Genomic DNA, 14,724 nt, shown 5'->3' on the forward strand with positions numbered 1-14,724 from the left:
GGCTGGCGCGGGATCGGGCAGTGTTTCGTTCTGCTGTGCATGGGGTCGCTATGAGTCGGAAACGACTCGACGGCACTTAACAACAACAACTCATTACTTCCAAAAAGAAACTCATTAGCAGTCACTAGTCCCCTTTCACTCTTCCCTCAGCCCCTGGAAACCACTAATTTACTTTGTTTCTATCAGTCTGTGTATTGGTAACATTTCATATAAAATGGAGTCAAACAATAAGTGGTCTTTTGTGACTGGCTTCCTTCAGTAACCATGTTTTTAAAGGTTCATTCATGTTGTAGCATGAATCAGTATTTCATTCCTTTTTATTGATGAATATTCCATTGTATTACTGTATAGACAGATGACCCCCCACCTGCTTTTTTGTCCATTCATCATGGATTGGGTTGTTTCCACTTTCTAGTTATTATTATGAAAGATGCTATGAACATTTCTATATAAATTTTTGTATAGACATACACTTTCATTTCTCTTGGGTAAGAGGAAAATTGTGAGGACCTACAGGTATTTGCACAGTGGCTCCACCATTTTATATTTCCACCAGCAATGTTTAAGGGTGCCAGTTTCTCCACATCTTTGCCAACATTTGTTATTTTCCCTTTTTTGATTATAGACATGTGAACACTGGCTAAGTGCTCAGCTGCTAACTGAAAGGTCAGCAGTTTGAACCTACCAGCTGGGAGAAAGATGTGGCAGTCTGCCTCCATAAAGATTATTACAGCCTTGGAAAGCCTACATGGCAATTCTACTCTGTCCTATAAGGTCATTATGAGTTGCAATTGACTCCATGGCAATGGGTTTTGTTTTTCAGTTACTTTGTGTGATATTGTACAATAGCATTGTTGCTTTGATTTGCATTTCCCTGATAGCTAATTATGTTGAAGCTAATGATGTTGAGCATCTTTTCATGTGCTTAATGACTATTTATATGTCTTCCTTGGAGAAATGTTTATTCAAATCCTTTGCCCATTTTTAAACTGTTTATGTGTCTTACTTGTTGTCATGGAATAAGAGTTCTTTATATATATATGCCAGATCCTAGATCCTTATTAGACAAATGATTTGCAAATATTTTCTCCCATTCTGTGGGTTGTCTTGTTTACTGTCTTTTGTTAATTACAACTGAGAAAAAGTTATGAATTTTCCGGTGTCAACATTTAGTTAGCTTGCCTTTGTCTGATGGTATTTATATGGGTGTGTATTACCAGCATCATTTCCTATGGCTCAGGAGCTGAGAGAGGTTCAGGGAAAGCTAACCTGGGTCTGGATCTATTTTATTTTATTTTTTACCTCAGAGTATCTACTAGTCGTCTTGCAATGCGCTTTCTTCTCTTTAGTCTGAAGACCCAGATTCTACTTATCCCACAGACTGCAGGTTGCGGTACATTTGAACATTGCCAAGCCCTGTGACTTTCTTTAGAGCTTGAGGATTCTGGGCGAATTGGTTCAGATAGGACACGGAAAGCCTACAATGATACAGAAGCTTTATAGGTAACAGCACAAATGAATTCACATTTCTTTTTAAAAATCATTCCTTAAACAACATTTAAGTATTAAAATTAGTCTTACTATATCTCTATCAAAAATGTTAAAATCCATTGATTTTTTAAACATTCTTGTCCATTTATAGCCACACAATGCTTAAGGAATCCTGATGGTATTCAGATATCACATTCTACTTCATTCCACACCATTGGGAAACTTCCCTCTTTTATCAATTAAAAAGTTATTTTTAAAAAATCAGACTCTTACTTTTAATATAATACATAAACTTCTATTTTCTCCATCCCAAACTGTTTATGTGATAACCTAAAAAATCTAATAACATTAAAGAAATTTTTTATCTATGACATTTGATTGGTGTATCTTTAGTTTTTAATTAATTATTTTAAAATAAATTATAGATTTACAGGAAGTTGTAAAAATAGTAGAGGACCCATATATATAGGCTTCACTTCATTTCCCCTAATTGTTACATCTTGCAGAACCATAAGACAGTACCAAACCAGAAAATTAACACTGGTGTAATGTGTATATATAGTTCTACATTATTTTGTCACACGTGGAGACTTGTGCAATCACCATCAGTCAGGATACAGAACTAATATCACCACAAAGTTCTCTCATGCTACTCCTTTACAGTTATACCCACTCCTATCCCCCCACCATCTTTAATTTCTGACAACCATTAATCTGTTCTCCATCTCTATAATTTTGTCATTTCAAATAGTACTATAGAAATGGAATCATACAGCATGTGACCCTTTGAAACTGGCTCTTTTCACTGAACATAGTGCTCTTTCAATCCATTCCACATTGTTGCATTGATAGTTTGTTAATGTTTGTCACTGAATAATAAATAATCCATGGAAGATGTACCACCATTTGTTTAACCATTCACCTACTAAAGGACATTGTAGTTGTTTCTAGATTTTAGCTGGAAACAAATAAAGCTGCTATAAATATTTATGTACAGATTTTTGTGTGGATGGAAGTTTTCATTTCTCTGGAATAAATGCCCAGAAGTGATTTCTGAGTCATATGATAAATGGATGTTTCATCCTTAAGAAACTGTCAAACTTTTTCCACAGTGACTATACCATTTTACATTCTCATCAAAGATCTAGATTCCCTATATCCTCACCAGCATTTGGTGGTGTTACTATTTTTCATTTTAGCTGTTCTGATAGGTGTGCCTTTCATTAAGTTATACTTCTGTCAAGAAAATTTTGCTTCTAAACTGAGAATGGACAGAAGAAAATATGTATGAGTTGATGGCTACATATGCCCGTTATTACTCCATAAACAATCTATTCCTTTAAGATCAAAGGAAGAAAAAGGCCAAATTGATCATTTTTACTGCCAATAACACAAAAAAAATTGCTTTCTTTTTCAAGTTCTGATGACACAAAAAGAGACCATATATACACAAGATAGGAAAAAGCATAAAAGCAAATGAAAATACAGAGAAATAAAGAATAGAAATAAGCCAGAAGGAGGACACTTAAAAAAAATACAAATTAAATTTATGCTAGTATCATTTCAAGATATATTTAGATAGATAAGTTATTTTTAAAAAAGAAGGAGACATAAATGTAGGATATTACCAGCTGAGGTAAAAAAGAGCAATTATGAACTGTAGTTTTTTCCTAAGAAGATACTGTATGTTCCTTGAGGGCAAAAACCACATCTCTGTTCTAAACAGGGGTTGGCAAACTTTTTATGCAAAGGGCCAGATAGTAAATATTTCAGGTTTTGTGGGCCATGTAGTCTCTGTTGCATCTACTAAACTCTGCCATTGTAGCATGAAAGCCACCACTGACCATATGTAATTGAATGAGTATGGTTCTTACAAAAACAAGTGGTAGGCCACACTTGGCCACATAGTTTACTGACCCCTATTTCAGAACACTGCTATTTAGTATCTGCAGTAGAGTCTAATTAAGGGACAGGTTATGGTTATTTTGCCAAATACTTTCTACTAAGCCACATGGTCAGTAATTTGGCTCTGAGGATTTGCTTACTTAAAATCACTATATTTTATAGTCCAGATACGGAAAACAGACATATTCTGCCTCAAACAAAACAAAACACATTGCCATTGAGTCAATGTTGACTCATAGTGACCCTATATAAAAGAACAGAACTTCCCTATTGGGTGTCCAAGGCTGAAAATCTTTAAGGCAAGCAGATTGTCTCATTTTTCTTCCACAGAGTAGCTGGTGGCTTTGAACTGCCAACCCTTTGGTTAGTGGCTGAATGCTTTAGCCACTTGCAGTGTAGCAAATTACTTTGTATGGCTTTTCTACCCCATAAGTCATTGTAAACTCAGTGGTGGAATGAGCAACTGAGGAGCTCCTGATTGTAAATGTTATCCAGGTGGAGTGTTTCTGTTGGGCGTGGCACAATATAATGTTCTGGGAGATTCCCACTCTCTCTCAGGTGCTTAGAGTTCTGCTACTATGATTGGCTAGTTTGACCACCCTGCCAGGCTCAAAAGGAGGCCTCCTAGAGGCAGAACTCTCTCTGACTGCTGGCTGAGGAAGGATGTACTCCTGTGAGAGACGTGCTGCTGGAAGAGACACGTGCTGCTGGGAAAGAGACTCAAGAGACACGCATTGCTGAGTGAGACACCAAGGGACCAGCACTGCTAGGAAAGAGACTGTGAGAGACTGTTGGCTGAGGGACGGTGGGCTGGGAGAGAGACTGAGCATTCTTCCTGAACTTGAGTTGTAGCCTGGTGCTTCCCTAATAAACCCCGTAATCCGTGAATTCTGTGTGGCCACTGCAGCGAATTATTGAACCCAGGAGAGAGGTGGTGGGTGCTTTGGGAGGAACGGTTGGTAAAAGGGCTGGAGGGAGGCAGCATGTCTGGCCTTGTAGGAATAGGCCTTGGGTTACTGCTGGTAATCCTGTCTTCCTCTTGTAAGATTAGAGGAGGTCAGAACATGTGGCCTCCTAGCCGTTTTTGCACCACTACATCACCAGAGCTCCATATCCTGCTTATATAAGGCAAACATCAAACATAATAGAAATAAATGACTTTATCTATGTAGTCAAGGATATTTTAGTAGGGGGAAAAAGTCATTAATAGAGTCAATCTTAAATGCTGATTGAGACTTCTCCAGCTACCTTATTTTGCTCAAAAATTATGCCAATAATTTAAAAGACAAATATCATACCTGTTTGATAGGCTCTGCTATTAAACACCCAACTACTTTCTTTTCATCAGATATAAAGAGAAAAGTTTTGATTTTGTTTGGACACTTAGGAGTAACTTGATGGAATCCTAATTCATTGTCGACAAGTTCTTGGACATCTTCTACCTAATAGCATTAAAGACCAAGAGGTGAATTTGTTTTAAAATGCACAATAAAGATGAAATATATATTCACACAAAACAAAAAAACCAAACTCACTGCTGTCTAGTCAGATCCAACTCATACAGACCCCTCCTTGGGTTTCTGAAGCAGTATCACTATGGAAGTAGACTGTCCAATCTTCCTTCTGAGGAATGGCTGGTGGGTTTGAACCACCAGCCTTCTGGTTAGCAGTCAAATGCCTCAGGCACTACGTCACTACCCACACAATTTATGATTACTATAATTTTTTCTGCTTTTATCTCTATTTCCTAAATTTGTATACACCCTAAATTATTTCACTATTGATGCACGTACCTGCCAGTTTGGAAACAATGTTTTAAGGATCTATTTTAAAGAGCAAAAATAAATTCATACCCCTGGGAGAGATAAGGAGTAGAAAGCACCAAAACAGATTATAATTTCATCCATTCTTCAGCGTGACTAAATAACCAATCCAAAAAATATAAACACCACCAACCTAAGAAACAGGCTCTGGAGTTAACAAGTTCTCAACACTGAAAAGCTTAGTTTATCTTTCACAAATGGAAGGTGAAGGAAACTGTAGAGCCTTAACTGCTTTCTTTACTCTCCCACTGAACATTCCTTTATTTGTCTTATAATTCTCAGCTCAGTGTCATATGAACTGCTATAAGGGTCATCCTTAGAAAGTGGGCTATCTATTAGCAACGGATTTTACTTTTCAACATAGGTTGATTTCTTGAAGACTTAGAGGAAAGAGAACAAGGTTTAAAAAGATAATGTCCCACACCTTTCTGATAGCATAATTTGGATCATGTGGCAGGACCAACACAATTTTTCCATCCCAAAACTCTGCTACTACACGTTCCTTCTTCCAACCCTGCCAAAGGCAAAAAGAAAAAAGTCAGTTTAATTTCTGAAAAAGGAAAAAGAATATTAAATAATTTGGCCTGGAAAGAACAAAAGGCTGAATAATGAATGATATAAAAAGAATGAAACCTTGCTAAAGGAAATAAAAGATCCCTACAACAAGGTGCCTACTCTCAAAGTGCTGGCACATTATTGGGAGACAGGTACACAATCTATTATGAAACAGGGAAAAGTCAAATAAGAGCACTTAATCAGAGTACAGACAAAAAATGATGAATGATTAGGCATGTGAAAAAGGATAGAATAAACAGAGTTCCAAGAGAAGGCTTAATAAGTTTATTAGGAAGAGTAAATGTGTTCGCTTCCAGGGAGGGGAATTGGATGCCTGGAGAGGAGAAAAAAGAAGGGGCGGCATAGTGGGAGAAATACTTTTCACTGGATACATGTCTGTACTTTATAAATTTTGATCCATAAATTATTATTTTTTCAAAAACAAATTTAAACCTCAGGAAAAAAAGGAGAATAAATCAGTAATATAGGATTAATACAGAAAATATATAATGATTAACGTATAGTAACCCTGTTCCCATAAATTAAAGAAAGCAACCCAATATACACAGTGCTCAGGCCTAATCAAAAGAGCCTAACGGCCAAGAGCTGAGAGCTCAAGTGGGAATGCGCCATGAGATGAGGTGGGTAGAGGCCATATTATGAAAGGTTTTGTTGGCCATGGTAAGGAGTTTGGGTTTTATCTTAAATGCAATAGGAAGCTGTCAAATTTGAAACAAAAAATGGTAGAATTTTTATGTAGCTTGGAAAGAACTCTCTGGCTTATATATGAAAAACAAATCAGAGAGGGCAAGAGATTAAATTACAACACACGCTCTTGCACTCTCTCTCTCTCACACACACACACAAACACACACAACACAGAGTGACTGAGGCCAGATTAAGGAGCACCTAATTGCTAGTGGAAACTTTTTTCTGTAAGTAAGTAGAATCATGCTGGACCTGTGTTTTAAGAAGTTATTCTGGGAGATTAGTGAGGAAGATGATTTAATAAACCAGGCAAAAAATACTATGAAGGTATGAACATGCAATAAAAACAGGAAAAAAAATGCATTTGAGTATCAGGTACAATCATAAAAATAAGGCCAATGATCTAACAATGTATTTGGACTAGAAAAGTGCTTGATAGAGGTGGGACCTCTTTCCTAAGAGAGTTAAAAGCCTGGAGAAGTGATAAAAAAGGCTGTTTTTTTTTCCTAAGACTTTCTATTAAAAAAAAAAAAATTATTCAACTTAGGTCAATACTTCTCAAACTAGGATGGAAAATTTGAAACAGCATTAATAATGTCATCTTCAAATATTAAAGACAAAAAACAGATGATGAAATGTTTATAGATACATAGATCGGTCCACATTTAATCAAAAGGAATCTATCCTTAAAAGAAGTTTTACTTTTAGAACACAATCTGAAAGACTGTCTTTTGACTTACTGAATATTTAATTCCCTCCAGAAATCTCTGGTGATACTGAACATGCTGCAGTTCATCTTCAGGGTTGGAAGCAGTATAGATCATGCCACAAGACTTACATATTGTAGCCCCAAAATGCTTCTGACCTGCATCCTGTAATGGAGGGTGGAGATTAAAAAAGCCCATCTAAACATTACAAATAGGTCTAAACTAAGGTTGTACAAACAATTCATTCATATTTCAAGTTTCTTTTTATTTTTCTTTTATGTTGGCTCAAGTAAAATACTTAAATCAAAGTCTTTCTACCCCTCCCCAAAAATGTAATGGCATGGGAAGTGGCCTAAATAGGCAATAAATTGATGACAGAAATGGAACTGTCTCTTTGACTGGATGGTATAAAATCAAGATTCTTTAGTTAGACCCATGGTTCTGACTAAATCATAACAATTAAGCCTAAGATGAACACTGAACAAAACAAACTCACTGCCATCGAGTCAGTTCTGACTCATAGTGAACCCTACAATGGAACTTCTTTATAAAACTCTGAAATGAGAGACCTAAAAAAGCCTTATTTCAAAGAGGCAGGGAAAAAAATTAGGAGTTCTATACTCATGATTAGGAGTCCATGGGTGGTGCAAATGATTAAGCACTTGACTCTACCAGCTGGCAGTTCAAACCCACACAGAGGCAACTCAGAAGACAGACCTGGTGGTATCCTTTGGAAAGGTCACAGCTTTGAATATTCTATGGTGCAGTTCTACTCTGCACACATAAGTCAGAACTGACCCAATGGCGACTAACAACAACATACTCATTATATAGTATTCTTTTGTTAAGTGGCTAGAAATATTAAAATTCTTTGCCCCAACAGTTGGTAAAAAATATATATATAATAAGAGTTCAGGAAAAGTACAGATCAATTCATGAATAAACAGATTCTTGTAGGAAAGTAAGGGATATTTAATGTTATGGCTGATAACTTCCACTTTATCTCATAAACTTCTGCTCATTGACACTGAAAATACTAGGGTCTGAACTGTCTAATACAGGGGTTAGCAAAATTTTTCTGTAAGGGGCCAGAGAATAAATATTTTAGGTTTTGTGGGCCAAATATGCTATGTTATATATTCTTCTTCCTCATCTTTAATTCTTCAAAAAAAGTACAGGTCATGAGCCAGAACTGACTTACAGCTGTAGTTCACCAAGCCCAGCCAGTTCTAACACAATATGATTATTCTCATTAAATCTTTTGTTGATCAAAAATGATTTTCCTTACCTGGAGACAACTCATTCATTAGCATTTTACTAAAATACTAGCTTTGCCCAAGACTATTGGTTTAAAATCTACTGACTAGCTTTATTATTATTATTATTATTATTAAATCAACTGACTAGCTTTAATTACAAAAAACCTGGCATTTACAAAACTCAAGAGTGTCTATAACCCATGTTAACAATATCTAGAAAATGTCTGAATTCATATTCTGTATGTGAGAGCTACATACAGGAGGAGCTTTATTTTGAATTTACTTACAATGATGAACTGGTCTTTTATTTCTTTATTTGTATCTCTGGCATTTTTCTGTGTACTGGTCTGTTTCAAGAAGTTGGTAGATAAAACGCAGCCCACGGAAGACTGCTCTTCAGCTAGAGATCTTAAAATAGAAAGTTGATAAATATCATTTAATAACTTAAAAATGTATGAAGAATTAAAATGAAAAGAAAACAGAGATATGTAATAATATTTGCAGAGAACCTTGCAAGTGTTAGTGCTTTCTATCTGATAGTATCTTGATGAGTCACAAGAACAATGATGAATCCGAGGTCCAATCAGAGAGGATCAATAACTGACTTAACATCAAATTACCAATGAGTGGCAGTGTTAAGACTCAAAACCTGGTCTTCTGACTCCAAGTCCAAGAGCAGCAGATGTGCATATAAATGATCTCCTTGTAAGTAGACTTTACCCTTAAAAAGTAAGCTTTCTTTGCTTTATCAAATCCAAGCACAATATTTACCCATATAAGAATAAAGAAATTTTTGAGGTATCACAGTAAATAAATCTCAGATCCATAGGAAGTCAAGAGTCACAGGAAGTCATATTATATGATCCAACAACTTTTTACTTGGGCAGTGAGTAAGGCTAATAATTCTCTTTACCTCAAACCTAAAACAGTACCTCACTGCTCTCAAATTCTTACCAAAAAATATATATATTTTGTCTGGATAGGCATATTTGAGGCAACATTTTTCCCATTAGCAGGCATGTTTGGTTGGTCCACAGTGTTTCAACCTTTGGATTATTGTTGTAGCTGTGTGCTGTGGAGTCAATTCCAACTTATAACTGTCTTGGTCATCTACTGTTGCTGTAACTGAAATACCCTATATGGATGGCTTTGACAAAGAAAAATTTATCATTTTTTTTTGACAGGTTAAGAAGCTAAAAGTCTAAATTCAGGGTGCTGACTCTAAGGGAAGGCTTGCTTTCTCTCTCAGCTCTGGAGGAAGGTCCTTGTCTCTTCTAAGCTTCTGCTACTGGGAGATCTTCAAGTGGCTTGCCATGTGTCTTTCCCCATCTCTGATTCTTGCTTGCTTAATTGCTTTTATGTCTAAAGAGACTGATTTAAAACACACCCTACGCTAATTCTTTTTCATTAACATAACAAAGACAACCTATTCATATATAGGATTATAACAACAGGTAGAAAGGTTAGATTTACAACACATATTTTTTGGAAACACAATTTAATCCATAACAGCAACCCTATAAAACAGTGCTACAGAGTAGAAGAGTAGAGTAGAACTTACCCTGTAAGGATAAGTAAGATCTGTTTTCAAGCAGTGCGACCAGGTGGGTTCAACCCACTAACCTTTCAGTCAGTAAAAAAATTCAAACTCACTGCTGTGGAGTTGGACTCAACTCATAGCGACACATCCTTGGGTTTCCGAGTCAGTATCACTACAGAAATAGATTGCCCATCTTATTTCTGAGGAGTAGCTGGTGGGTTTGAACCACCAGCCTTCTGATTAGCAGTCAAATGCCTTAGGCACTACACCACCAGAGGTCCTTTTCAGTTCGTATCTGAGTGCTTAACTATTGTGCCACTGGGGAGCCTTTAAACTTTGGATTGTTGTTATGTGTCGTCAAGTCGGACCTGACTCATAGCTTCCGAGGCTGTATCACTACAGAAGTAGATTGCCCAACCTTCCTTCCCAGGAGTGGCTAGTGTGTTTGCTAACCTCTGGTTAGCAGTCAAGTGCCTTAGGCACTATGCTACCAGACCTCCAATATTTTAAAATCCATGGATTTCACTTAAAAATGTATTTCCAATATTTCAAGAAACATTATAGGATCACTAGCCCTACTTTTCTTCTAGAAATCTACTAGTTGGAGATAAACAGCATATGCTCTCTTTTAAATAGGGCACACATTTACAAAACATTTTTATTTTACATTTTTTACATTGGCTCCAGTTCCCACCAGCCTGAATGGCAGTTTCGTTTGTAACACTTGCTTTATAGCAAAAGGATCTTGCTTTCTGAAGGAGCAAGGAAGTAGACATCCCTGGAGAACAGAAGTAAATAGACAAGGAAAAAAAAGTGCTCAAAGTAGTAAGTTCTAATAGGAAAAAAAAAAAAAAAAACCGACAAGTAAAACAGGAAGAAACTGGGAAAAACTGGTCAATGCTTTAAACTAAGTCAAACTAATCAATGCTTTAAATTAAGTCAAGCTCTCACTACTATTTGTCTGGAAGAGTGACTTTCAAACTGATTTAATAAACCTACGGTAAGAAATACATCTTAAATCACAATGTAGAGAAAAACACACACACATATAACTAAAACAAAAGTTTTATCAAATATACTTACTATGTGAGAGATTTTTTTTTGGATGAAATTCCATTTAAAAAAAAAAAAAAAAGCTGGCTATGGTGCCCTTAAATCGATTTAGCAAACTACTAATGGGTTGCTAGCTATAGTATGAAAAACATTTGTCTAGATCTGACCCAATCTGCCTTAGGCAACCTTTGCTAAGTAACCCATCTCCACTCCCAAATGACCCATAATCTCTTTATTTCTACCTTAACAATTACAAAAATTTACTGTTTAAATGCTGTCTTCCTCTAGTCACAATTTCTTTGGTAACAAGACCAGGTATTAGTTATCTTCACATTCCTAGAAGTCAGTAAAGTTCAATAGCACATTATATCGAATAGTGTGCTCTATCGATATTTGTCAAATGGATGAATAAACAAACATCAAATGTGAGATTATGAACTTGGAGATTCTGCAATATACTTAAAGTGAAACTGGTGATACATGATTTTTTAAACTACAAAGAGCAATTTCATATGGTTCAACCTACTAAGATCACAGTATCTTGTTACACTAAATTATACACTTTAACCAGCTAATTGTGGTATGCTTCTAATCTTAATAAACAGTTAATGAGAGAAGATGACACAGGTGAGAAAAGGGAAAGGTCAGAAAAACTAGGAACTTGGAAGGGGAACATTAGAAGGGGAAAAGCTGCCTACCAAACACAATCTCCTAGGTGATTGAAGAGGAGGTGCCCTAATAGAATTTAGTCAGGAAGTTTCTTGCTAAATACCGAGTTAATTATCATCAAAGGGGGAGAGAAGAATCAAAGCTGCTTAGGAAGAGAATGTTTGAATTATAAAAAAATTTCTTCAGTTTTTCCACACATCATGTAACCTACCCACCAACGTTGTTGTTGTTGTTGTTGTTGTTATGTGCCGTCAAGTCTGCCCCGACTCACTGTGACCTCTCCTTGGGTTTCCAAGGCAGTATCACTATGGAAGTAGCCCAACCTTCCTTCCGAGGAGTGGCTGGTGAGTTTGAACCACCAGCCTTCTGGTTAGCAGTCAAGTGCTTTAGGCACTATGCTACCAGAGCTCCCTACCCACCAACATCTTCCCCCAATCCCAGGCTTAGCTTTGAATAAAATAGTGGTAGTTCTATTCACAGGCAGCTGTGATTTATAGTATCATTAAGCTGCTGCAAATTACTCAGTTCTCTGGCCAGAGTTTCCTCATTGATAAAATGGGGAAATAATGGAATCTGTAACATGGGATTGCAAGCACTCATTAAAATTAGCTATTATTACTCTATTATTACTCTGTTGGTGTGGTGTTGTTAGGTGCCGTTGAGTTGGTTTTGATTCATAGCGACCCTATGTACAAAAGAAAGAAACACTGCCTGGTCCTGTGCCATTCTCATAATCCTTGCTATGCTTGAGCCCACTGCTGCAGTCACTGTGTCAATCCATCTCCTTGAGGGACTCCCTCTTTCTTGCTGACCCTCTATTTTTACAAAGAAGGATGATGTCCTTCTCTAGGAACTGGTTCCTCCTACTAACATGTCCAAAGTGACACTAAGTCTTACTATCCTTACTTCTCAGGAGCATTCTGGCTGTACTTCTTCCAAGAACAGATTTGTTTGTTCTTCTGGTAGTCCATGGTGTATTTAATACTCTTCGCCAACATCATAATTTAAAGGCATCAGTTCTTCATCGGTCTTCTTTCACATGCATGGGCAACTGAAAATACCATTGCTTGTGTCAGATGGATCTTAGTCCCCAAAGTGACCATCTTTGCTCATTAACACTTTAAAGTGGTCTTTTGCAACAGACTTACCCAATGTAATATGTTGTCTGATTTCTTAACTGTTGCTTCCATGGGCATCAATTATGGATCCAGGTAAAATGAAATTCTTGACAACTTCAATCTTTTCTCCTTTTATCATGATGTGATAACTAGTCCAGTTATGAGGACATTTGTTTTCCTTATGTTGAGGTATAATCCATACTGAAGGCTGCAGTCTTTGATCTTCTTCAGTAAGTAAAGTCTCTTCACTTTCAGCAAGCAAGGCTGTATCATCTGCATAACACAGGGTGTTAATGAGTCTTCCTGAAATCCTGATGCCACGTTCTTCTTCATATAGTCCAACTTTTCAGATCATTTGCTCATCATAGAGATTGAATAAGTATGGTGAAAGGATACAATCCTCATACACACCTTTCCTAATTTTAAATCATGTAGTATCCCCTTGTTTTGCTGGAACGACTTCCTCTTGGTCTATGTACAGGTTCTGCATCAGCACAATAAAATGTTCTGGAATTCTCATTTTTTTGCAATGTTATCCATAATTTGTCATGATACACACAGCTGTATTTTGAGTGCCTTCCAACCTGAAGGACTCATCTTCTAGCATTATATCAACATTCTACTGCTATTCATAAGGTTTTTACTGACCAATTTAGATCGCCAGTTCCTCCCTTCCCAGTTTGTCTAATCTGGAAACTCTGCTAAAACCTGTCCACCTTTGGTGACCCTGCTGCTATCTGAAATACCAGTGGTATAGCTTTCACCATCGTATCAACAGGCAAGCCATCACAGTATGACAAACTGACAGACAAGTGTCTGTCAATGGTGGTATTATCACCCTAGAGAAGGCAATATAGTCTATCAAGTCATATATGGACTGTAGTTCTGGATCTGCTACTTACTAGATATGAAACCTTGGCTAAATTACAAAGTTTTTTCAGCTGAAAATGGAATCAATAATAGGTTGTTGTAGGGATTAAGTGAGGTAATGAATGTTGTTGTTGTTATGTGCCATCGACTCGGACCCGACTCATAGCGACCCCTCCCTGGGTTTCCAAGACAGTATCACTACAGAAGTAGATTGCCCAACCTTCCTTCCAAGGAGTGGCTGGTGGGTTTGAACCACCAGCCTTCTGGTTAGCAGCACTACGCTACCAGAGCTCCCAAGATAATGAATATAAAGTACTTACTGTGTGCCAGATACTGTATAATAATGTTAGCAATTATTACTTAAGCCCATAAAGATTGTTCCCTTCTCTCAACTCTTAAGTTTTTATGAAGTGTCTAAAAAAGGGTCTGATTTCATCTCCTATTCTCAATATTCCCTTGGTAGAGAAGAAAACAATGCTCCCCAAATTGTGTAAGAAAGAAAAAGTGACCCAGAAGACTCATGTAATTAATAAAACGTTCTTGAATCATTTAAGGATGATAATGCAATAATAATATTTCACTTTTAGGGCCAAAATATGTCAAAATTATTTGACATTATTATAAGAAATTATTATATTACACTGACCATAGACATTAAAATAAGAATCCCTACCTTTTTGTATTGACTGAAGACACATTGAAAATGGGGTAGATAATGGACTCAGGAGAAGCTGGTAGAGGAAAAAATGGCAATAATCTGTATTATAAAATAAAATCATAGCTTTAAATCATAAAATTTTAAAAGTTAATAATACCAAAATACATTCTTCAATTTCAAGACTTACTATAAAACTACAGTAAATACAAAATAGGTAAGTGGGACTGCATAAAAATTAAATACTTTTTTTCATCAAAAAAATTTGTGAAAAAAGGACAAATATTGTATTAGTCTGTTATTGTAAAAGTTAAGGAAAGGTTTATATATTGGAGGACATTTTCTTTGTTGGTTACCAGGGGTGGGAGGGG

General features: G+C 36.5%; 1 protein-coding gene across 1 annotated transcript in view; it reads right to left on the minus strand.

The window, feature by feature from the left end:
- Positions 1-14,724, minus strand: part of ESCO2 (establishment of sister chromatid cohesion N-acetyltransferase 2) — a 31,531-nt gene that overhangs the window by 8,582 nt on the left and 8,225 nt on the right. Inside the window, exons 4-9 of the mRNA XM_007938732.1 lie at positions 14,372-14,429; positions 8,736-8,856; positions 7,223-7,354; positions 5,644-5,733; positions 4,695-4,838; positions 1,303-1,478 (exon numbers count right to left, since the gene is read on the minus strand). Of these exons, the coding sequence (XP_007936923.1) occupies positions 1,303-1,478; positions 4,695-4,838; positions 5,644-5,733; positions 7,223-7,354; positions 8,736-8,856; positions 14,372-14,429 (721 nt within the window). The remainder of the gene's footprint in view (positions 1-1,302; positions 1,479-4,694; positions 4,839-5,643; positions 5,734-7,222; positions 7,355-8,735; positions 8,857-14,371; positions 14,430-14,724) is intronic.

This window comes from Orycteropus afer, unplaced genomic scaffold (genome assembly GCF_000298275.1).
Source record: "Orycteropus afer afer isolate SDZICR_OR568_19922 unplaced genomic scaffold, OryAfe1.0 scaffold00053, whole genome shotgun sequence".
Taxonomy (NCBI): Eukaryota; Metazoa; Chordata; class Mammalia; order Tubulidentata; family Orycteropodidae; genus Orycteropus; species Orycteropus afer.